At 41.3% G+C, this 23,464-nt stretch overlaps 1 protein-coding gene across 15 annotated transcripts in view; it reads right to left on the bottom strand.

The window, feature by feature from the left end:
* Positions 1-23,464, bottom strand: part of FNBP1 (formin binding protein 1) — a 144,989-nt gene that overhangs the window by 18,288 nt on the left and 103,237 nt on the right. For 3 of the 15 annotated variants that reach the window (XM_053559718.1, XM_053559721.1, XM_053559720.1), the window contains exons 7-12: positions 18,300-18,428; positions 16,461-16,607; positions 12,729-12,926; positions 11,612-11,794; positions 7,230-7,313; positions 4,893-4,907 (exon numbers count right to left, since the gene is read on the bottom strand). In XM_053559718.1, the coding sequence (XP_053415693.1) occupies positions 4,893-4,907; positions 7,230-7,313; positions 11,612-11,794; positions 12,729-12,926; positions 16,461-16,607; positions 18,300-18,428 (756 nt within the window). The remainder of the gene's footprint in view (positions 1-4,892; positions 4,908-7,229; positions 7,314-11,611; positions 11,795-12,728; positions 12,927-16,460; positions 16,608-18,299; positions 18,429-23,464) is intronic. The other 12 variants (XM_053559757.1, XM_053559723.1, XM_053559724.1 and 9 more) reach the window with 7 other exon arrangements.

Here is a 23,464-nt window from a genome sequence, read left to right as displayed (position 1 = left end):
AGCCTCTGCCTTTTCCTACAAAGTGTTAACCACCAGTGTCTGGGCAACACTGAACTTTTAAAGAAGTCTGTGTTTCCTTAATACGATTCCCATCAATGGCTTCGCGTCAGCTGCTGCCTTGTCTCCTAGGCTGACTATTCCTTCCTCTCTTCATAAGGGGCTGCGGCTGCAAGTTTCCACCCCTGTGAAGTGACAGCTGGGACGCCGTGATCCTCAGAGGATGTGGTGAGAAGAACCTGAGCCCAGGCCCGCTTCCCTCGGCTGCCTCTGAAAGGCTGATCGCTTTTTCGGGCACTTCTTGAGGATTCAGATAGACTGCCCTCCTGACCTCAGAACCAACTTCCCACAGTGTACGAAATTGACCTCTCCTGGTTTTAAACTGTCAGAGAAAGTATATTTCAAAATCTCTACTTGCTTTTCAAAAGCAATCACTATCTCTCCTCTGCACTCTAAATAGAAAACATTGACAGTGAGTTTGTAAACTCTGGTGGATGCTTGTTGGTTAGAAAGCTGCGGCTAAGTTGTGCTATCAAGTGCTTTTACTTAAGTAAAGCTATTTTCTTTCTTTTTTTTTTTTTTTTTTGTAGAGACAGAGTCTCACTGTACCGCCCTCGGTAGAGTGTCGTGGCGTCACGGCTCACAGCAACCTCTAACTCTTGGGCTTACACGATTCTCCTGCCTCAGCCTCCCAAGTAGCTGGGACTACAGGCGCCCGCCACAACGCCCAGCTATTTTTTTGTTGCAGTTTGGCCAGGGCTGGGTTTGAACCCGCCACCCTCGGCATATGGGGCTGGCGCCCTACTCACTGAGCCACAGACGCCGCCCAAGTAAAGCTATTTTCATAAAGAAAGACCAATGTATTCAACTAACCAGTCATAAGCCAGGGAATTTAGAAAGGAGATTTTATTTGAAAAACCTCAATTCTTTTAAAACAAGGGCAGGACTGGCTTGGGGCTGGTAGAAAGAAGGGACCCAGTTAATGTAATTCCAGAATCAAGCTGAATTTGTCAAATAGCTTACACGGGGGGGGGGCTTGTGACTGAGTTCCTAGGCTGATTATCTCAAAATGCCAGGCTGCTGTGCTGGGAAGTGTGTGGTTCAGCAAACAGTTGACCACAGAGGCCATGTAAAGACTTTTCTGCTAATCTTCTTAAAGACTCACCTGTGAGACGTTCTGACTGGTTGCCTTCACCCTCCAGTGTGTGTGTGGGTGGGTGTGGGGAGATAGGATTTGAGTGAAACCAGAATGAAAGAGCCTGTTTTTTTTTTTCTTTTTGTGACAGTGTCTTACTCTGTTGCTTAGGCAAGGGTGCTGTAGTCTCAGCTTAGCTCACAGCAACCTCGGTCTCCTGTCTCAGCCTCCCAAGTACCCAGGACTACAGGCACCCACCACAATGTCCAGCTAGATTTTCTATTTTTACTAGAGGCAGGGTCTCGCTCATGGTCAGGCTGGTCTCGGACTCCTGAGCTCAAGTGATCCTCCCACGTGGCCTCTCGGAAGTGCTAGGGTTACAGGTGTGAGCTACTGTGCCCAAAGAGCCTACTTCTAATACCAAATGAAGGAAGATTAATTTGACTCAAACTAATGTGAATCAACACTAATCCTTAATAGGATTAACAAATACATAAGATTTGTTTTTTCTTTTCCATATACAGTGGAAAAGTGACAATATTTAAAACCTGAGCTATTATAGCAGCTTTTTGATTTAATTCAATCATTTCAAAAGAAAATAGTTTGTGCTCATGCTAAATTTACTTAAAACAGACCAGCACTGTGCTATTTATATATATTATTATATATAGGTTTATATATATTATTATATATATTATTATTATATATATATAGGTTTATATATATATAATAACTTGTCCACAGTCCCTGACTCCCACAGTCCTGGTTATGGTCTTTTGTTATATGTTGGGGTGCCTAAGCAGGCCTCTGAAAACAGAACTTCTCTCTCTGACTTCCCCTTGCCTGTCTTCCACCTGCCCAAGGCAGAGTGCTAATTTGACTATGGGTCATGAGACCCTCATTCCAGAGAGGGTCCTGCCCCATATCTAGGAAAAGGAAGGCCGCCCGAGAGGCCAAGAAGAATCTGAATAGACAGGCCATGCTGGTTTCCCACCCTGTCTGATCACTTTTCAATACATGTGTCCCTGCTTCAGCCATGCCTGTCCAGCCAAGTCTCCATAAAAGGCCCACAAGGACAGGGTCCTCGGAGATTCTGGACACCTGAGCATGGGGAGGTTCCCAGAGGGGAGGGTGCGGACGCCCTGCATCCCGTCCCCACACCTCACCCTACTCAGCTCCTTGTCTGTGTCCTTTGTAATATCCTTTCTAATAAACCGGTAAACACAGGTGAGGTTTCCCTGAGTTCTATGAGCCACTCAAACCCAAAAAGGGGGCTGGAAGAACCCCAACTTACAGCTGGTTTGTCAGAAGTTCTGGGGGCCTGGAGGGAAGAAGAAGGTGGTTTTGCAGGAACGAGCCCTCAATCCGTGGGATCGGACACTATCTCCAGAGAGATGGCGTCAGAACCAAATTAAATCAGAGGACACCCAGCTGCAGCATGGTGCGTGGGGCAAAGTACTCACACACTTGGTCACAGAGATCTCTGAGCTGATTGTTGCTATGGTGTGAGAGCTGAGGAAAAGTGATTTCAGTTTTTTCCCAATAAGCATGTTTTCTAGAATAAAGATGTGGCTAGTGCAGCTGTGGAACTGAATTTTTAAAATGTATTTAATTTTAATTAATTAACATTAAGTAGCCACCCATGGTAAGTGGCTGCCATGCTGGATGGCACTTCTCTGCCCTGTGTGCAGGTGTACAGTTTACGCTGGATATGAACGGGTGCCAAGAAGTCTGTAAGTGACACGCACTGTACTGATGACTTAAAATAAACAAAAAAAAAAAAGAGAGACTGGCTATACCAAGTGGGACTTGGTGTTGAGAGTGGATCATATACATACATGTATGTTTTATATGGCGGGAGTTCTATAAGATGATCTTATTTTACATGCTAATAAAAACACTTGCTCATAGGCAACTTCCTCCAAATAGCAGAAGCCCTGCCTAAAAATATTACCTCTTGTTGCTAGCATCCAACAAAAGAATGAATAAAGGGGAAGAAAGAAACCCAGACAGCTTGGAAAGACTCCTCGTCCATTGATCCAAGGTCTCCCTGATTCATTACCGATGAACTTGTTTTTTTTTTTTTTTTGGCTGGGGTTGGGTTTGAACCCACCACCTTTGGCATATGGGGCAGGTGCCCTACTCGTTGAGCCAGAGGAGCCGCCTTACTGATGAACTTGTAATTCTTTTAAGTGCCTAGATCTCTTTCCCTCTGATAGAGACCTTAATTCAAGACTGTCTCCGGATTTTATTTCACGGGCTAAGAAATGTTTACTAAAAAGAATAAAATAAATAAAAAAACAATTTTAAATGAATAAATAAAAATAAAAAAAGAAATATTTACTAAAATGTTCTTTTTCTTTTGGGTTGGGTCACTTGCCAAATACTGAGTCAGGCTGAAAAAAATTGTGCGTATTCATATATGTACACACACACACACATATATATAAATGTATACACAAAGGCTTGGCGCCCGTAGCTCAGTGGTTATGGCGCCAGCCACATACGCCAAGGCTGGCGGGTTCAAACCTGGCCTGGGCCAGCTAAACAACAATGACAACTGCAATAATAAATAGCCGGGCGTTGTGGTGGGTGCCTGTAGTCCCAGCTACTCGGGAGGCTGAGGCAAGAGAATCGCTTAAACCTGAGAGTTTGAGGTTGCTGTGATCTGTGATGCCACGGCCCTCTACTGAGGACGACATAGTGAGACTCTGTTTCAAAAAATACATAAATAAGTAAATAAATGTACACATAAAAATCACCATAAAATACTATCCTAGGAAATCAACAGCAGTGTATATGGTGTTGATCTCACTCCTGGTTGAACTGTCACAGCTCGTGATTGGCCATTATTTCAGCATACTCTGAGGCGTGGACACTGTTGTGGGTTCTGTCGTTAAGTTTCTTTTAACGGGTTTAAGGCTTAGTTTGTCTACCAGCTCTATACAATTACGTAGAAACAACACAAAACACTAAGTAATAATTCTAAAAGGCTTAGGAGGCTCTTTTTACTCTCCATGGAGTCATCCTGTGGTCTCCTGAATCAGCTGTGCGCAGGGTGCCAGCGTATCGATGTAGCACCTGAAAGATACCACATTTTCCTGTGCTCACGGTGGCCCTAAACCTCAGGTTCCCAGAGCTTTTCATCTACTTCCATGTCTCCCAGAGAGGAACATTTTTCAACTATTAAATTTATTTTTATTGAAAATGTTCCAATAACTGTCTCTTTAAGATTTAATATTTGTGATTCTATCAATATAGACCAGCGGTTCTCAACCTGTAGGTCGCGACCCCTTTGAAACAATGAAAATATATCCTGCATATCAGATATTTACGATTCATAACAGTAGCAAAATTACAGTTATGAAGTAGCAACAAAAATAATTTTATGGTTGGGGGGGGTCACCACAACATGAGGAACTGTATTAAAGGGTCGAGGCATTAGGAGGCGTAAGGGAGGTTGAGAACCAAAAATACAGATAGTTCATCAATATTTGCCATCGCTTTAGGCCCTAATAATAAAGAAAGCCCAATCATGAGTTAAGCGTTAATTTTCTTAGTAACTTGGAAAGATTAAGATCACCTCTATTAGATTCCAGACCTTTGTATTCCAAAGGTCTAATAAAGAAACACCAAGAAGCCCACATAAGAGAAACACAAATTAACAGTTAACTTAGAAAGCTGCACAGGTACAACATCCACAAAACAGACACCAAACACCTGATCAGACTCAGGACATGCAAGGAATAATTGTGCTTACCAGCTTGAGAGAAAGCTTCATGTAAAAATTGAAGAGGTAATGGTAAAAAAGAGAGAGAGGAAGAGAGAGAAAGAGAGAGAAAGAGGGGGAAAAAAAACAACACATCAGAATAAGAGGAACTCAGTCAATTCCACCATATTAAAATAACACATAAATTCACCTGTTGATTTATGAAAACGACTTGTAGCAGATCTGTGCAAAAGTTTACAAGAAGGGCTGGTCCCTAATGAAATCATTCTTAGGCTGCCCCATTGCCAGAGCAAAGATAAGGCAGAAAAGGAGAGTGTCTGCGACAGGTCTGTGTTGGTCTCCTGGGCCTGGAGGGGCACTGAAATCAGCCTGTAGCTGGTGGTATATGAATGCCGATAATGGGCAAATGTAATCACACAGCCTGGTTCTTCAAATTTCCCATGAAAAGTTTTACGCAGATTAAAAAGAGTCTGAATGCCAATTATTTCCATGATGTACATGCTGTAATATTTTTTAATCTCAAGGGACTCTAATAAATTAAACATTGACATTTCTTTCTTTCTTTTTGAAACAAAGTCTCACTCTGTTGCCCAGGCTAGAGTACCATGGTATCAGCCTTGCTCACAGCAACCTCAAACTCCTGGGTTCAAGTGATTCTCTTGTCTCAGCCTCCCGAGTAGCTGGGACTACAGGCGCCCACCACAACGCCCAGCTAGTTTTTCTATTTTTTACAGATGGGGTCTTGCTCTTGCTCAAGCTGGTCTTGAACTTCTGAGCTCAGGCAATCCTCCCACCTCAGCCTTCCGGAGTGCTAGGTAGCCAGGTGTGTGCCAATGCACTTGGCTTTAAGATCTAATTTTTAAGATTGACTCAATAGTTGATACTTCTTTGTAAATTGAGAACACCTTTTTTTAAGAACTGACCCTATGAGGAAGGAAAGAAGTAGTGAGACAAATTTCTTTGTAGGGAGTAGGGGTGTATAAATGTTTCATTCCTGGTTTCTTTCTTGTGGGCAGTCTGTAACTGCTTAAGCCCTCCCGTGAACTTTAGCATAGATGTATTCAATGCAATTTGAGTTTGTCATACATACAGACCACGCTTATGGTGCAGCGCAGAAAACTTTCCAAATATCTTCCCTGCAAAGCGCGCTAACATATACAGACACTTCTCACACATTACTGCCAAACATTGCTAATTCAAAGAACCAACATTTCAACTAGGTGTGTGCTATTTGCTCTTTATTTGGCTACTTCTGTTACTTGAAGCTATATAGTCTTGCTCAAGCATTCCAAACGCAGAATTCTAACATCAAAATATTGTATGGGAAGATTACCACTGTGTAATAAAAACATGTCATTAGGATCGGACATAAATCCCAACAGAAAAGAAAATCCTGAATTCTCAGACAAATCCAGTTTTCTGAAGCGGACAGTGGTAGACTGTCTACAAGCACGGCATGGGGAATTCTTTATTAACAGTTATAAACTGGTTTCCAGTCTTAAGCTGTAAGCTAGCCAATTAGATCACTTAAAACTAGAAAGCTATTCATTGGCTGAAAGAATAATTTTGCAGATTTCATTAAGTGCATTGCTAGACATCTGAAGAATTAAAAAAGCTGTCAGTTTCAGGCGACAATCAAAGAGCCTTGGGAGCCACAGGCGTCAATAACACATGCGGGGACACAGAGCTGGTGGGTCCATGTGTTATTGGACAGTCACAGGTACTAACCTCAAGTACAAAGAAGGGGGACAGTGGAAATCAATACGGAGGTGTACATGGTAGACACTCAAGTAAAATCGTGTTACTACTCCATGAACTTGCTCATATTTCATTGATACATTTATTTTTTGGTTTTCAAAGCTTTATGGCATAACTCCCTTATGGATCCACTTGTCATAAACACGGACCCGTCTGTGTGGATAACTGTGCCACACAACTGCTGTCTGTGAGAGAGTCATTCTTCCGCGACCATGTTCCGCAGCTGCGTTTCATGGGTGGGATTCTGCTATAAAATCGCACCAATGACATCTCAAAGGGCAGTTAGAGCTGGTAAAGGAGTTTTACCAGAACTAGAACAAAAAGGGGAGGGAAAAAAAAAAACAAAACCACCAAATCAAGAACAACAAGCTCAGCTCACGGCTGTTATTACAAAGTGTAATTATGATCAGGAAGTTTGGTTCCTTGTTTTATGCAAATTTTTCAGATGAAGTAGCCTGTGGTTGAATTTAGGCAATTTGCTTTTTCCCTGGCATCCAATTCTGTTATGGAAGCATAACAGAGTGCAGGTGGGTCCCCAGTCTTGGTGCTCTGAATGGGGTTAGTGGCTGTGCCGTGACTGCATGACCTGGCTGTCACAGGTAAACTTACAACATAGTCCCTAGCCTCAAAGGCATACGTGGGTTTCCCTATTGTCCTCTTCATGAGTTCTTTGTGAAAACAGAAAGATTGAGTCTGCCAATAACCAGCAAGAGAACAAGATAACATAAAGTTAAAGTAAGCATAAGTCTTTAACATCTGACAAATAATTGGTAATCAAAATCTTTTTGATCAACTTTGATGGTACTTTTCCATACAATTAAAATATGGGTGTGGGGTGGGGAGTCCACATTTTAGGCAGAGAAGTCTTTGACACAGGCCAGAAAATGAAATCCTAATTTAAGACAATAAAATTACATTTTGGAGTTGCAAATTGGGAACATACCGTCTAGTTTCATTTTCCTCTGACTTACGTAAATAAGTCATTAACTGTTGTGAAATAATAGTGCTCTTTAAAGGCCTTCAGTGAAACAATTTTCTGACAAATGTCAACAGCTTGCGACAAAAAATATTTCACCTGGTTTAATTATAGTAGAACCTCTATAAGTTGACCACCCAAGGGACTGCAGCAAACTGGTCAACACACGGAACTAGGCCTACTGTTATGGATACGTACATGAGGAGCATGCCCAGTCTATGAAAATTCGGTCAACTGAAGGAGGTGGTTACTGTAGGGAGGTGGTCAACTATGGAGGTTCTACTGTATTTAGAAACAAAATCAGTCATGCTGAGAAATATATGTACAGGATTTATATACTCTGACAACAGAAACAAATTATTGAAACATGAATTCAAAAATTACAAAACATAAAAAGTTAAAAGGTATGGATTTGTTATTCTCCTAGTAACTTCTCTCACTAAATTATCTTTGGTATAATGGTCTTTTAAAATATATATTATTGGGCGGCGCCTGTGGCTCAGTGAGTAGGGCGCCGGCCCCATATACCGAGGGTGGCGGGTTCAAACCCAGCCCCAGCCAAACTGCAACAAAAAAATAGCCGGGCATTGTGGCGGGCGCCTGTAGTCCCAGCTACTCGGGAGGCTGAGGCAGGAGAATCGCCTAAGCCCAGGAGTTAGAGGTTGCTGTGAGCTGTGTGATGCCACGGCACTCTACCGAGGGCAATAAAGTGAAACTCTGTCTCAAAAAAAAAAAAAAAAAAAAGTTGTTTATTTGCCTCCACTTCCTGGTAATGATTTATAATAGTCTTAAGTTAAAAAACAGAATAAATAAATGATAGCAAGGGTCCTATCATTTTGGTCATGGAGCCCGTAAACCATGAATTTTCTGGGTTGAGACTGCTTCAAAGTCAAATCTATTCCCCCAAACCATAGATTTGTGTTTTCAACTTTTTTCTTTCTTTTGCTTTTTACAAAAGTTCTTCAAGCAATTTTATTATATATCTGTTGTACTCCCCAGAGGAAGGAACAGCAAACCTGACCCCAAGTAAGAACAGATTAACCAGAAATGAAGGAAGCAAAAATATTTTTCTATTTCTTTACTAATGCTTCTAGCTGGTGTATGTATGTGGTTTGCCCTCAGGAAGACATACTCACCATTAAGGAAATTTTTCTTAACAAAGATTTTCTGAGCACAGATTTGAGGAATAGGAAATAAAATTTGTATTGCTGATTATGGTAAAAAAAAAAAGGGATCTTCTTTAAATCATCAAAATAACCAGTGTCCCATTTCATGGTTTTTTTTTTTAAGTGTTACATTTTTTTCAAACCATCTTTTTCTTATTGATTGCTGAATTCTTTGATCTTTTCCTAAATATTTCAAGAATATCATGAAACAGAGATTCAGAAACCATTTGCAACCAACACACTGCATGATGTTGAGAGAAGACTAAAGTCAACACATAAACAAACACTAAACAATCCTGAACATTCAACATGGCTCATCACCAGAGTCCAAAAGACAAATGCAGAGGGACTTATCACAAACACAATACGTGAGTGCTTTGTAAAGGTTCTGGGAGTGGCTGGGATGGGTTATCTGATTATTCTTAATATAAAACGTATAGTATCATCAAAAACACCTTTATCATATGTCAGAAATTCTTTGATGAACAATGAGTGAAGTCCTAAAAGCTGTCATAATCAAGCGAAGATACCGCAGCTTCCCAGCAAGTCCCAAAAGTAGAGGTCAGTGAGATCCATCACCCACTGTGAGGCTGGACTCCGCTTCTAATAATGCCTCTCTCGGGCGGTGCCTGTGGCTCAGTCGGTAAGGCGCCGGCCCCATATGCCGAGGGTGGTGGGTTCAAACCCGGCCCCGGCCAAACTGCAACCAAAAAATAGCCGGGCGTTGTGGCGGGCGCCTGTGGTCCCAGCTGCTCGGGAGGCTGAGGCAAGAGAATCGCTTAAGCCCAGGAGTTGGAGGTTGCTGTGAGCTGTGTGAGGCCACGGCACTATACAGAGGGCCATAAAGTGAGACTTTCTCTACCAAAAAAAAAAAAAAAAAAAAAAAAAAAATAATAATGCCTCTCTCCACATCCTTACGAAAGTAAATTTCTAATTCTTAATTGGATATGCTGGGTAGCCTTAAGACAAGATAATTTCACCAACTGTATTCTTTGCATAAAACTTCGAGACTCTCTTATTAAAGGAACTCTGCATATAAAGAAATGGTTTGTCCCTTATTTTAACAGGTAACAATCTAGTCACCCATTATATACTGATATTCTTTTTTATACAGATTATTTTTTGTGGACTCAAAGAAATAATATGACTGTCAGGTTAACAATGACTACCACTACTCTCCTGCTGGTAACTAGCTATCGTAGCTATCAATTCTGAACCTGACAAGGACACCTCTAGCGGAATTAAGAAGGTATGGTCTATAAGACAGTTTAGAATCCCTTCCAATGGATCAGCTCACACTCAAAAAGAAAAAACAAAACTTGAGAGTTTTCATTCAGAAAACTGTATCTGATTTAGGGGTAACTAACGAGGCACCGCTTTTTTAGAAGTAACCCAACTGTAGATTGGCTGTAGATCCTACTAAAAGGGAGAGATAAAAGTCATGTTTGTAAGAGAAAGCATTCCACTACAACTGTGTTACAACTCCCACAGAACAAGCTTTAAAACAAAAACCCAAAAGAACCTTTCTGGATATGTTATGCACGAAAGATCTCCTTGCTCCTGATTGCAAATAGCATTATCATTATAAGAGGGAGTTTGGGAAGGCTTAGGCCACACTGATCATTTAGATTGATTCAGAAGCTACAAACGACTGCAATCTTTTTCTATAAACCAAACTGACATCTATGTTGTACCAATTCCATGGAACCCCGTGCCTTAAGCACATCAATCTTTTTTTTTTTTTGTAGAGACAGAGTCTCACTTTACTGCCCTCGGTAGAGTGCTGTGGCGTCACAGGGCTCACAGCAACCTCCAACTCTCGGGCTTATGTGATTCTCTTGCCTCAGCTTCCCGAGCAGCTGGGATTACAGGCGCCCGCCACAACACCCGGCTATTTTTTTGTTGTTGCAGTTTGGCCGGGGCTGGGTTTGAACCCACCACCCTCGGCATATGGGGCCGGCGCCCTACTCACTGAGCCACAGGCGCCGCCCAAGCACATCAATCTTAATTAGAACCGCAAATTTGAGCCTTCATGAAATCCACTTATGAGTCAAATATTATAATCGTTTATCCCTGAATGTGGATGCCACAGATTCCCTGGCTTTAAATCCTGGCTCTACATCTTCCTAACTTTATCTTTCTATGCTTCTATTTCCTTAGCAGTAATAAAATAAGGAACTATTAGTACCACTTGGGCTCTCCAGGGTGGTTGAATAAAAGTAACGAGCACACAGGACAGATCCTGGTGCAGAAGCAGCACTTGATAAATGTCACCCACTTTCATTATTTCACCCTTTAAAGGGAAATACTGAATTAGACCTTTTCTAGTCAATAGATATTTTCAACATCTTATAATTTCACTAAAACAGCTAATGTGACCTTTCCCCTTTGAACCCTGAGGGAACTCTCTTCATTACACTCACATCCCTACAGTAATTACTAAGCAAATATGTTCTGACCATACGGTCACTTCCAATTCCTCATCTTGTAGGTTGCCAGTTTTAGAAATGGAATCTATGTTTCCTTTTTTGGTAAAATCAAGGTAAAAAAAATTAATGACTAGGGCACTTTAAAGGGGAAGTGGGGTAAAGGCCTTCCAAAACGTTCTAGAGGCAAAAAGAAGTCTGGGCTGGCTGGCTGGCTCTCTCTCTCCTTACCTCCATCCCGCTTTCTTCCCTCTCCCCTGTTCTTTCTTTCTCCTTTCTAGCTACAAAGAACCATAGGTCCTTTTTTTTTTTTATGTTACGGGGGAAAAAAACAATGGATTCATTCACAAACAAAATAAGTTATGCAGAACAAAACATGCCACCAAAGTGCGCAGAGAGACAGGATTCCAGAGCGGAACTTACCCCACGCTTTAGGCTCCGGAAGCAGTGGATTTTGGGTTTGGAGGTCATGAACTCGTTGAAGCGGTGGGAGAGGGGTTCCTTTTGCTGCTTGGGAGACTGGGGGCCGTTGGGAACAGCAGAGGGTGAGGCGGAGGCAGGGGGAGGAGGGGGAGGCTGATGGGGGGATGTTAAAAGGGACACAAGCTACATGTAAGAGATGGAGCGGTGACAGAGTGAAAATCAGAAACAAGGAGATAAGACACAAAACAAAAATAAGCATCAAATAATATTTGAAATCCAAAGCAAGTAAAACACAAACAATTAAATATTGAGGCCATGGTCCAAAAGAAAACGTGTAGAACATGTTAAATGAAGAATATGACGAGAGTGGGAGGTTTAGTAAGTAGTGCCACAGAGGAAGAGCAAGAAATAGTTGACGAGAAGCTCGTGCAGATTTTCACATGCAAACTGTAACTCTAGTTACTCTAAACCAGTTTAAGCCAGGAGGGTAAATATTTCTACTACCTAAGCTAACATAGTTCAATGGGAGAAAACGAAAGACCTTAAATGCTTAGGTTATGAAAACAGCAAGACAGTCTTTTAAGCATTAAATCATTCTAAGGTTAAAGCAGTAATGTTGCCTTGATCGTATTTTATATCCCCAGGTTAATGCTGTCATGCACCTGTTTATCACACTATGAAAAGAAAATGAAAAATGTTCATGGAAACACGTGTTAACACGAATTCAAAACCGAGTGAGTAACATGGTAATAATTTTGATTAGAGGCACTGATACATTGTTATAGAAATTTTGGGCTACGCCCCTTCTCCCAGCCAAGGTACACAGCGATCTAGGGGGCTCTGGGGTGATAAGCATGACGCAAACGGCTGAGAGGTCAGTCATCTGTTAGTGTGGGTGACACGGTGCAAATGATAATGCGTCTGAAATAAGACAAGGGCCATGGCAAACATACCGCCACCAGAAAGAAAGACTTTTACGGAAAATAGCATAGTCGCTTTTTTTTTCTTTCTGAAACTACAGCCTTAAGATCTTAGTTTTTTTCAAGACTAAGAGATAAAGGTCAAAATCTCCACACCTTAAAAAAACTCTTTTCATACTGGATCCAATCATCAGTACCTTATTTTTTTTGATGAACGGCCATAGCTTTCCTTTGGATCTGCCGCCAAATTTGAGCTCTGCCTTGCCTTCTCCTCTGGAATTTGAAAGGCTGTTGTCCGACACGGTGCGCTTCATTGGCTGAGTATAATCCTCAAAGTCAATGTCTCCGGGAGTCTCAAACCCTGACTTATAAGCTTCTATTACCAGCTGTGAATCCTGAAATTATACCCAGGAACACACAAATACATTCAAATGCAAGTACTTTTTCCACAGTGGAGTGTGATGAGCTCATACTGATGATATTCTAAGGGAATTATATTGACAATAGATTTATTTTCTAGTAACATTTTTATCACAAGAAGGAATAAGTATCATTTATAAATCTATTATCTCCAGTTAAGATTTGAAGATACTGGGCGGCGCCTGTGGCTCAAGGAGTAGGGCGCCGGTCCCATATGCCAGAGGTGGCGGGTTCAAACCCAGCCCCGGCCAAAATAAAAAAAAAAAGAAGAAGAAGATACTGTCAATAACTATTTTTCTATAATTAGTGAAATAAATACTAGTTAGGAGCTAGTTTGTTAGGCTGGGCACGGTAGCTCATGCCTATAATCCCAGCACTCTGGGAGGCCTAGGGTGGGTGGATTTCCTGAGCTCCCAAGTTCGAGACCAGCCTGAGCCAGAGCTATACCTCATCTCTAAAAATGGCTGGGCATTGTGGCTGGCACATGTAGTCCCAGCTATGTGGGAGGCTGAGGCAAGAGAATTACTTGAGCCCAAGAATTTGAGGTTGCTGTGGGCTATGATGCCATGGCACTCTACTGAGGGTGACAAAGTGAGACTTTGTCTCAAAAAAAGGGGGAGGGGGCTAGTTTTTGAAAGCAGAAGAATCAATGGGCCATGATTTACAATTCCCTTGAAAAATATAAAACATTAAAAAAATGGTTCCCAGTAGAAGTTCTTTTTTTTTTTTTAAGTTTTTTTTTTTTAATTTGCAGTTTTGATTTGACGGGGCCAGGTTTGAACCTACCACCTCTGGCATGTGGGGCCAGCACCCTACCCCTTTGAGCCACAGGTGCCGCCCCCCCAGTAGAAGTTCTTAAAGTAATTTTCCATAAACAAAGTCAAATCAAAGAGGAAATAAACTCTAATTTCTTTGATCATTGTGGTTCAAGGATACTAATTTATTGCTTAATTTTTCTTTATTATATATTTGTTCAGTCTTTCCCCCACTACAATTTAAGCTCTCTTCTGCTTTTTCCTAGTGTATTCCTAGTACCTAGATGGTGATAATGAAATACAATAAATGTTTGCCAAATAAATCAATGAGCCAAATGCACTCTGTAGTGTGCACTCTGCTAGGAGTTATGGGTCCAATAGCTTCTCAGGGAGCTCAGAGTTGGCTGGTAGAAATAAATGCATCTGGAAGTTATAATCAATAATGTTGTAGATAGATAGAAAGATCGATAAGAAAGCAAAACCCTTCAGGATCTTAATGTGAGACCATATTTTAATTAGCCAAAGCTGCTTTAGCTAATGCTTAATTTTTAGATGTGCTACAGAATGCCAATTGTCTTCTGATGTATCCAATAATCCCGCTTCCTTCTTAGTAATAAGAATGGATTTGAGTTGGGAACTTTGGCACTGAGCTAAAGGCTTTATAGTCCAGCCTTGGTTTAGTAAGAAGTGACTGCATGTCTAAGTTTTGACCTCTGAGATGTAGGTAGAAGTACAAAGTACAATTTCTTTTTTTTTTTTTAAGACGGAGTCTCACTGTCACCCTGGGTAGAGGGCTGTGGCATCGTAGCTCACAGCAACCTCAATCTCTTGGACTTGAGATCCTCTTGCCTCAGTCTCCTGAGTAGCTGGGACTACAGGCACCTACTACAACGCCTGGCTAGTTTTTCTATTTTTAGTAGAGATGGGGTCTCCATCTCACTCAGGCTAGTCTTGAACTCCTGAGCTCAAGCAATTCACCTGCCTTGGCCTCCCAGAGTGCTAGGTGAGCCACCACCCCAGCATTAGAAGTCTCTTTAAAGTGATGGTAGGGCCCTTCTCCATATTCTGCTTTCTGGAATTTGGATCTCATGGCTGGAGCTCCAGGAGCCACATGGAACCATGAGTTTGAAGGTCCCGTCATCAAAGAGTGGAAATGCAGGAGCCTGGATAGGGTTTAGACTGTTGTCCCTGCCACCGCTGGACCCTCTACCTCTAGACATCTTTTACATCAGAGAAAAAAAAAAATACTATTGTTCTTGCTATATGAACTAGCAGATTCACTTCCACAATGATTAGAAATGTGCCAGTGAGTACACTGTTCTAGTAAAAACACCATAATTTGATACAAATGGGAACTAGCTTTACATAAATAAAGCAACTTGAACTTTATATATATTTTATTTCATTTTTAGAGGTGGGTCTTGCTATGTTGCCAGGCTGGACTCCAACTCTGGGCTCAAGTGATCCACTTGCCTCAGCTCCCCAAGTCACCGAGACTACAGGAGTGAGTGACCTCGCTGGCCCATTGAAATATTGGTCAGATCATGTCCTTCAAACTGTAGCTCAAATGTAACTTCCTGACCTAGTATCTCCAGCCCCTATACCACCTCACAAAGGTACTTCTTATTATCTTTTCTGCTTCATCTTTTCCAAAATGCTCATGTTTTCAATTCTAAATAATGTTCTCGTTAATTTCATTGTTGTCCCCCTCCCCCTTTAGAATCAGGCCTGGCACTTGTGAATGAGTGAGCAGATTCAAATATGTGCCCAAAACTCTTGTTGTAGAAATAAAAAGAACAAGGTGGTGGGGCTTAGAGGAAAGAATATGGGCTTTGGAGCCAGACAGACATATTCCCTCATGTGATCCTGGGCAGGGGTGCGACCACCCTGAGTTTAGGGTTCTCCTCACAGGTCACGGGGAGGCCAACAGGTGTTCAGTGAATACTCAGCGAGTGACTTTATAAAACCACTTTTTTCAAAACAAAACTTTAAAAAAGGACATGAATAACAGCATTTAAACATGAATAGGCAGAGATAAAAGGGCATGATGAAATGAAAACTACAATAAAAATACCTAAGATCAAAGCAGTGAGACCATAATTAACTTTGCCAAGAATGGAATCCACAAAAGAGGACAAACTTGAAAAACCATCTGAAACACAGAAGGAACATTTTGGAAAGATGAAGGGAATGTGCAAGGAATGATGACCTGTAGGGAGTAAGAAAGATCTCACGAATTCTCAGAGACGCAGCAGAATGAAACGTGTTCATTCAAGTCAGGGAGGTGAGAGAGGGAGCCACACAGAAACCTGGGGGGAGGGAATCCCGGGCAGAGGAAGACCAAGGTAGGAATGTTTCTGGAGTTTTCAAGGAATAGCAAGGAGGCCACTGTGGCTGGAGCATCTGGGGAATGGAGCAAAGATAAATTTCACTTTTCCTCTGAGTTGGGGATAATCCTGGAGGGTTATGAGCACAGGAGGGACGGGACCCAACTTATGTGAAAGGTCCTCTGGTCTCTGCATTAAAAAAGTAATTGGTGGGGGGGATAAGTGCAAAGGGGGAGAGACTAGTCAGATGCTTCTGCAGCAACCCTGGGACCTCCTGCATAATCAAAGATGACAGGACCTTGGATCAGGAGGGAAACAGTGGCTGTGGCTAGAGCTGGGTGGGCTCTGTGTTTGGTATTTTGAAGGTAGAGCCAAAAGTACTGGCTCTACAAATGGTTGTAAATGAAGCCCAAACTACAATACTTACATTTTTCTGATCAATTGATTCAGCTGCCTTCACTATTCCATCCAAGCATTTCCCAATGATTGGGATGACCTGCCGGTCCACCTCCGCATACGTCTTCATCGACTCTCCGAGTCTCACAATCCTCATTTCCTCCATCTCTTGTATTTTCTGTAACATTAGACTTTGTATGAAATAACTTTGGCCCACTGTTATTTAAGGAAGTTGTTTTCTGGCAACATTGTTGCCTCTAACAAATTCTCTAGGGGGTTAGAGTGAGAGCCTTTGTATTAGCCAGCTGTACATACATATTTTATAAATTGTTAGGCTGCCCAAGGACAGTAGAACCTCCATAGTTGAACACTTGCCTACATTGACCACCTCCTTAAATTGACCTAATTTTCAAAGACTGGACATGCCCTCAATGGAAGTTCCTTATGTTGACCACCTCTGTATGCTGACCAGTCTGTTGAGGTTCTTTGTGTGAGGTTCTACTATTTATACTTCATTCAATTCCATTCTTATTTCAGTAAGAATCCCCAAACTTGGTAGTTTTACTATTAACACTCTTTGGTAATGTGGCACACTTTCTCCAGCTTTGATTCACTTTATACTTTACCGAAACACAGTATTTAGTTAAGTGTCTCAACCCTGAGATGTAAATCAGGTGCTTTTGAATACAATTTGGAAATTCTTGTTTGCTGTATGTGTAGATACCAAGAAACAATTTTTTTTTCTACAACTGGACTAAAAGTCATAACAGTTCCCCAAGAGGGAGAACATGTGTATATCTTTCCTCATACTATTTTTTTTTTTTTTTTTTGAGACAGAGCCTCAAGCTGTCGCCCTGGGTAAAGTGCCGTGGCATCACAGCTCACAGCAACCTCCAACTCTTGGGCATAAGCGATTCTCTTGCCTCAGCATCCCAAGTAGCTGGGACCACAGGTGCCCGCCACAATGCCTGGGTATTTTTTGGTTGTAGTTGTCATTGTTGTTTGGCAGGCCCGGGCTAGATTCGAACCTGCCAGCTCTGGTGTATGTGGCTGGTGCCTCAGCCTCCTCAGACTATTTTTGACAACCTAAGGAATCAAAAGAAGAATATTCAAAAGCAAGAACTGCCATCTATTCAAACTCTACAACTGTATGACTGTTGCTCTGACTCCTAAAGTTGGCATTTTTGTAACCAGATCATTCTTTTGGCAAAGACAGCATTATTCAGAGAATCAGAGTTGAAGACTTAATAGATGGTTGCAACTGTAAACTGTGGAAGTTTATACCAGGCACAGTGGTTCAAGCCTATAATCCCAGCCCTCTGGGCGGCCAAGGTGGGTGGATTGCCTGAGCTCACAAGTTGGGAGATCAGCCTGACCCTGTCTCTAAAAAAATAGCCTGGGGTTGTGGTGGGTCCCTGGGGTTGTGGGTTGTCATTGTTGTTTGGCAGGCCCGGGACAGATTCAAACCCACCAGCTCTGGTGTATGTGGCTGGCACCTTAGCCACTTGAGCTATAGGCACCAAGCCTCTTTCTTTTTTTCTTTTCTTTTGTTTTTTTTTTGAGACAAGAGTCTCACTCTGTGACCCTGGGTTGGGTAGGGTGCAGTGGCACCAATCATAGCTCAGCCTTAGCCTCCCTAGTAGCTGGGAATACAGGTACACAGCACCAGGCTCAGCTAATTTTTCTTTTTCCTTTTTTTTTTAGTGAAGACAGGGTCCTGCTCTTATTCAGGCTGGTCTCCAACTCCTGAGCTCAAGGATCCCCCAGCCTTGGCCTCCCAGGGGGCTAGGATTACAGGTGCGAGCCACCGCGCCCGGCCAGAAGCAATGTGTTTCTAAGGCAAGCACAACATGAAATGTGAATGTCTTACCTGGAAGATGTTGGGGATGTGAGTATGGTAATACTCATGCTGCTCGCGGTTGAATTTCTGAAGATTTGATGAGTAATCTGCTTTGCTGTCCTCTGCCATTTGGTGCCGTATTTGAGCTTGTTGTCGGGCCTTAGAGCAAAAATAACACCCCACATTTAGATATCACAAGCAAAACTCTAGGACTGCATAATGGGGTGCTTAGGTCCCAAATTTACCACAAATTATTGTATTTTGTGGATGCTACTTTTTTTTTTTACACATACATGTGTTTATTAGGTTTCCACTTTTTGCCTTCACAGAATTAAAAAGGCTTAAAATTTAATAACAATAAAAATAAATAAATAAATAATTTAATAACAATAACAATATCTAAGATAAGGACTAGAGGCTAGAGGGTGGTGCCTGTGGTTCAGTGGGTAGGGCACCAGCCCCATATACTCAGGGTGGTAGGTTCGAACCCAGCCCCGCCAAACTGCAACAATAACAAAAAAATAGCCAGGTGTTGTGGCGGGTGCCTGTAGTCCCAGCTACTTGGGAGGCTGAGGCAAGAGAATCGCCTAAGCCTAGGAGCTGGAGGTTGCTGTGAGCTGTGATGCCACAGCTCTCTACTGAGGGCCATAAAGTGAGACTCTATCTCTACAAAAAAAAAAAGATAAGGACTAGAAACAACACACCTCATAAAGAACAAATGAAGATAAATACATTCAGAAAAGAAATCAAGATGATTGCTGCATCGAAATATTAAGCAATAATAATAATAATAATCATGCAAAGAAAGTAACGTTCACATTGTCAGATAAGAGTATGTCTATTATAGAAGGTTTTGACTCTGAGGTTCAGTATGGAGTCATCAGTTAACAACTTCTTATTTTTTTTCCAAAGTCTCAAAAAATAGACAACTAATATTTATAAATAAAAGATAATTTCAAAAAACAGATAATGCCAAATCTTATAGACAACAGAAAAACAAGAAATACTTCAAAATCATTCTACTTAATCTGGATACACCTGATATTAAAATTGGAGAAAATATATTATTATAAAGGGGAAATTACAAATGTATTTCACTTATAAATGAGGATGCAATATCCTAAACAACATATTAACAAGTTGAATTAAAAATTAATGTTTAAGGGCGGTGCCTGTGGCTCAAGGAGTAGGGCGCCGGTCCCATATGCCGGAGGTGGCGGGTTCAAACCCAGCCCCGGCCAAAAAAACCACACACAAAAAAAATTAATGTTTAAGTAATGTACTTTGGTCAAAATTAAAATTAAATCCAATTTTTTTTTTAATGTTTTGTACTTGAAGTTACTTCAGTAAGGAGTGTGATCCTAGTTTTCTCAAACTTCCCCAGCCCCTCGTATAGGGTCTCAGGGTGCTATAGCTTTGGCCAATTCACATATTTATTTACATTATCTGAAAGACCCCGTGGGAACTTCTGCTCACATATAATATACTTTATTTTTTTTAGGAGGGGAGGGGAAACCCATACTTTAAAAAATCTAATTCTCAATGGGGTTCATGGACTAAAAAGATATAAGAACTATTGATCTAAGTGGCCTTTCTAAACCTTTCCACTATGTTTTATTTTTAGTATATACTTTAAAGAAGCAGTTAAGTGTGGCGCCTTCTGGGCCTTTAATGTTTGGGGGGGTTGCGACTTCATTTTACTGCACTGCTTTTCTCAAAAAAAAAAAAAGAATGAAAGAAAGAAAGAAAAGAAAAACACTAACAAAATCTACAAATTTGTTTCTCTCTTTTAATTCTTATTTTAGTTAATCACTTATCTAAAAAAAAGGCAGAGGGGCAATTGTTGACAAGTTACAGAATAGACTTTAAAGCTCAAACGAGAATCTGCCAACTCTAAAGTCATCCACAAATACAGGAGATTGTCACCCTGTCAATGCCACCTTAGATTTTATATGGCATTTTGGTAACCTCTTGACAAATACTCCCTCAAGACTCTCCAACACCATCTGAGGTCCCCGCAGGGCACAAACCCACCCCCTGCCAGATGAAGATACGCTTGGTCCTTGGGTGACTTGGCCAAGTCCCGGCATTGAGCCAAAACACAACGGGAAAAGGGCCGTGTTCCAACATAACCCAAGCAACCTTGTGTTTGCTTGCCTGTTTCTGTTCTGTTTTACTGAACCAGTGTTATAGAAACTTAAGACCTAGTAGTGGAAGGAAGAAGGCACGCAGAAACGTTCTCGCGTAAACCCAGCGGAGACGCTCAAGCTGTCTGTTCTGCTTTCTGTCTGACGGTGACATCCCATCTTGGCTATTTATTTTTCATCTCAGCGTTCTCTGCTGGCGTCCTGCCTATGTGACTTGGAGACGAAACCTGCTTTTCACTTCACATTTTAGTCATACGCTTATCAGCCTAAGTCCGGGTGGGAATTCATTGCCGCTTCCTTTATTTTCTTCCCTATTCTTACATGAACACTTCCCACTTGAAGGCAACAGTATCGGTATCCCACCCTAATTTCCTTCTTATTGAGGTTTCTTTAGTTTCTTCGGGCCTGTAGGCATCTTGATACCATGGTATCCACTTCTCATCTACCCTGGGTTTATTTTAGCTGCCACATTCTTCCTCTTTGCTGGTGGCCTGTGAACTCCCTTCCTGACATACACTTTGGCTTCTGATCCCTACTGTGTCCATGAGTAAATATATTAGTCTAGTCCCCCAAAAGTTAAGCACCCAGCTATTCTCAAAAACCCATCCCAATATACAGTACCTCCCCTCCCTCCGTTTAAGCAACAGCTCCACCCCACAGGTCTCCATCTGTCCCCACAGGAAGCCAGCACGAAAGCCCATCAGCCCTTCAAGTGCAGTCAGTTCATCATTCATCGCTTTGTTAAAAAACCAAGGAAATTCCCAGAGACCTCACATTGCTCAAATATTCTCTATTTCATTCACAAACCTTCCTCAGAAGCCTCACAAAAATCCAAAGGGGCATTTCTCCATCTCTCACAGAAAGAACAGTAACGCGTAACAAGCTAGAGACTCCCTCGTTTAAGTGGGGGATTCTTAGTGAATCTGAAACGGGGATGTCATTATATAGAGTATGTCTGCGTGTAGCACACGCAAATGCGTATACCACATGGGCAGATAAAACCTTCCTGACAGGGTGGCGCCTGTGGCTCAAGGATTAGGGGCGCTGGCCCCATGTACGGGATGTACCGGGGTGGCGTGTTCAAGCCCGGCCCCGGCCAAAATTGCAAAAAAACCCCTCCCTGACAACAAACACGTTTATACCAACACTGGAATATTTGACTCGTGAGAGCTGGTGTTGGGGGCACCCCAGCACCATGTGGGAAGTGCCTGTGATCCTCCCCTCTTTCTCCAGAAAATCCCTAATGCACATATTATGTTTCAGCTTGGAATGTCTCATTGCTTTCATATCACAGATTAACTCCAAACAGTTCCATCATGCCCTCACCCTGTTTGTGTGCAGTAATTCTGAAATATAACTAGAAACCACTAGGTTTGAACTACAGAAGAAGCTGGATAAAGAATGACATGTCTAAAATCTAGCCTGGAAAGATAGCAGCCAAGCAGAAGAAAATAAACCAGGTAAACTTCAGAGGACACAGGTCTACTTTTATGTAAAAGCAATACTTTCTTTTTGGGGATTTTTCTTGAATGCAAAAGCTTGAACATAAGATCACAAAAGGCTATTTCTACATTCTCTCTCCTTCTCTCTCTCCCCTAAAAGGACAGGGGAACACTTGGAAGCAGCAAAATATGGTTGCACATCAGATTCTGCCAATCCACAGCAGGGAGAGTCACCGTCTTTTTCTCAGTTCCTACATCCAGCTGCTTTGAATTAATATCCACTTTTGAATCTCTGGCCTAGGAATGTGCCATTGTTCTACACCAAGTTTCACTATGGAAAACCTATGTTCAATTAGTGAACTGCTATTACTCATCATTACAAAAATATTTGTTAAAATATCTTTGCAACACTTTCAAAGACTTGTCTGGAGTAACCAATAAGGAACTATGTATTTTAGAGATTATTTCCTAACATCTAAAGCTCAGTGATGATTATAAGCATCATAATTTCTCATCTCTTTTTAGATCGGTCTAAAAATAGCAACTACTATCTCAAAGAAGTACAATGTTTCCATTCTAAACCAGCCCATAAGCTGTTTATTTAAATTAAATTAAATTTCCCATTCTAAAAATAAAAGACACTGCAACTTATAGTAACACTGCTACAGGGCAGAAAGATACCCAGGGGGTTGGTCTGTTTTGTTTCGCTTTAAATGAGTCAGAGTCAAATTTTAGAGATAATATTCTAAAAAGTGCAGAATGACCACGTTGCCTGAGGCTATAAGTCACAGACATCTCTGAATAAGATCTAGACCACTTTTGTGGGTAACAGAAAGACGGAATTTAAACTTCAGAATTTCTTTGATAAACCCTTGGGAATCTCCCCAAATAAATCCAAACAGGCCCAAGAATGCGCTGCTCATGCATGACTTCACTTCTTGGTAATTCTTAACACAGTCCATTTTCAATGACTTTATGGACGTAAAGCTGTACTTTCTGAAAGGTCACTTTCTATATACAGAAAACAACATTTTAGAAACTAAACTACAGTCCAAAACTTTGCAATCCTAACGGGTTTAAAGATAAAAATACTGAAATCCATTCAGTTAGCTAAATTTAGATTATTAGCATGGCCAAAGCGTACAGCTATTTCCTGTTTAATTCAATATTACTTTTTCCTTAATATTTCAAAGGAATTCTGGCTAAATCTCAACAGAGAAGGCATAGTGTCCTAAGCAACGTGCTTGCTTTCACCTGGGGAACATGGTCTGTTGGCTTTCTAAGTGATAGCCTTGCATCTTTTTTCACGACTTTTGGCTTTTAACAAAATGAGTAAATTTGGACTAGTTCCATTTATATATTGTCTGAATAAATAATGAGATTTATTACTTTTTTGAACATGGCCTGAACCTCTCGGAATTGTATACATCGATGTTCCTTAAATGGTAAACTATTCAATGTAGCAGGGTCCAGAACTTTTTAAAAAGTCACTTTTCCTTTGATAAACAGATATAACACATTATAAATGTTCATCTTTTATTACCAAAAGTCTGGGGAGAGTAATAAGGAATATTTTACAGTTATCACTGGTCACCCAAACAAGAGT

The sequence above is a fragment of the Nycticebus coucang genome, chromosome 2 (assembly GCF_027406575.1).
Source record: "Nycticebus coucang isolate mNycCou1 chromosome 2, mNycCou1.pri, whole genome shotgun sequence".
Classification (NCBI taxonomy): Eukaryota; Metazoa; Chordata; class Mammalia; order Primates; family Lorisidae; genus Nycticebus; species Nycticebus coucang.
This window is presented reverse-complemented; position numbering and strand designations above follow the sequence as displayed.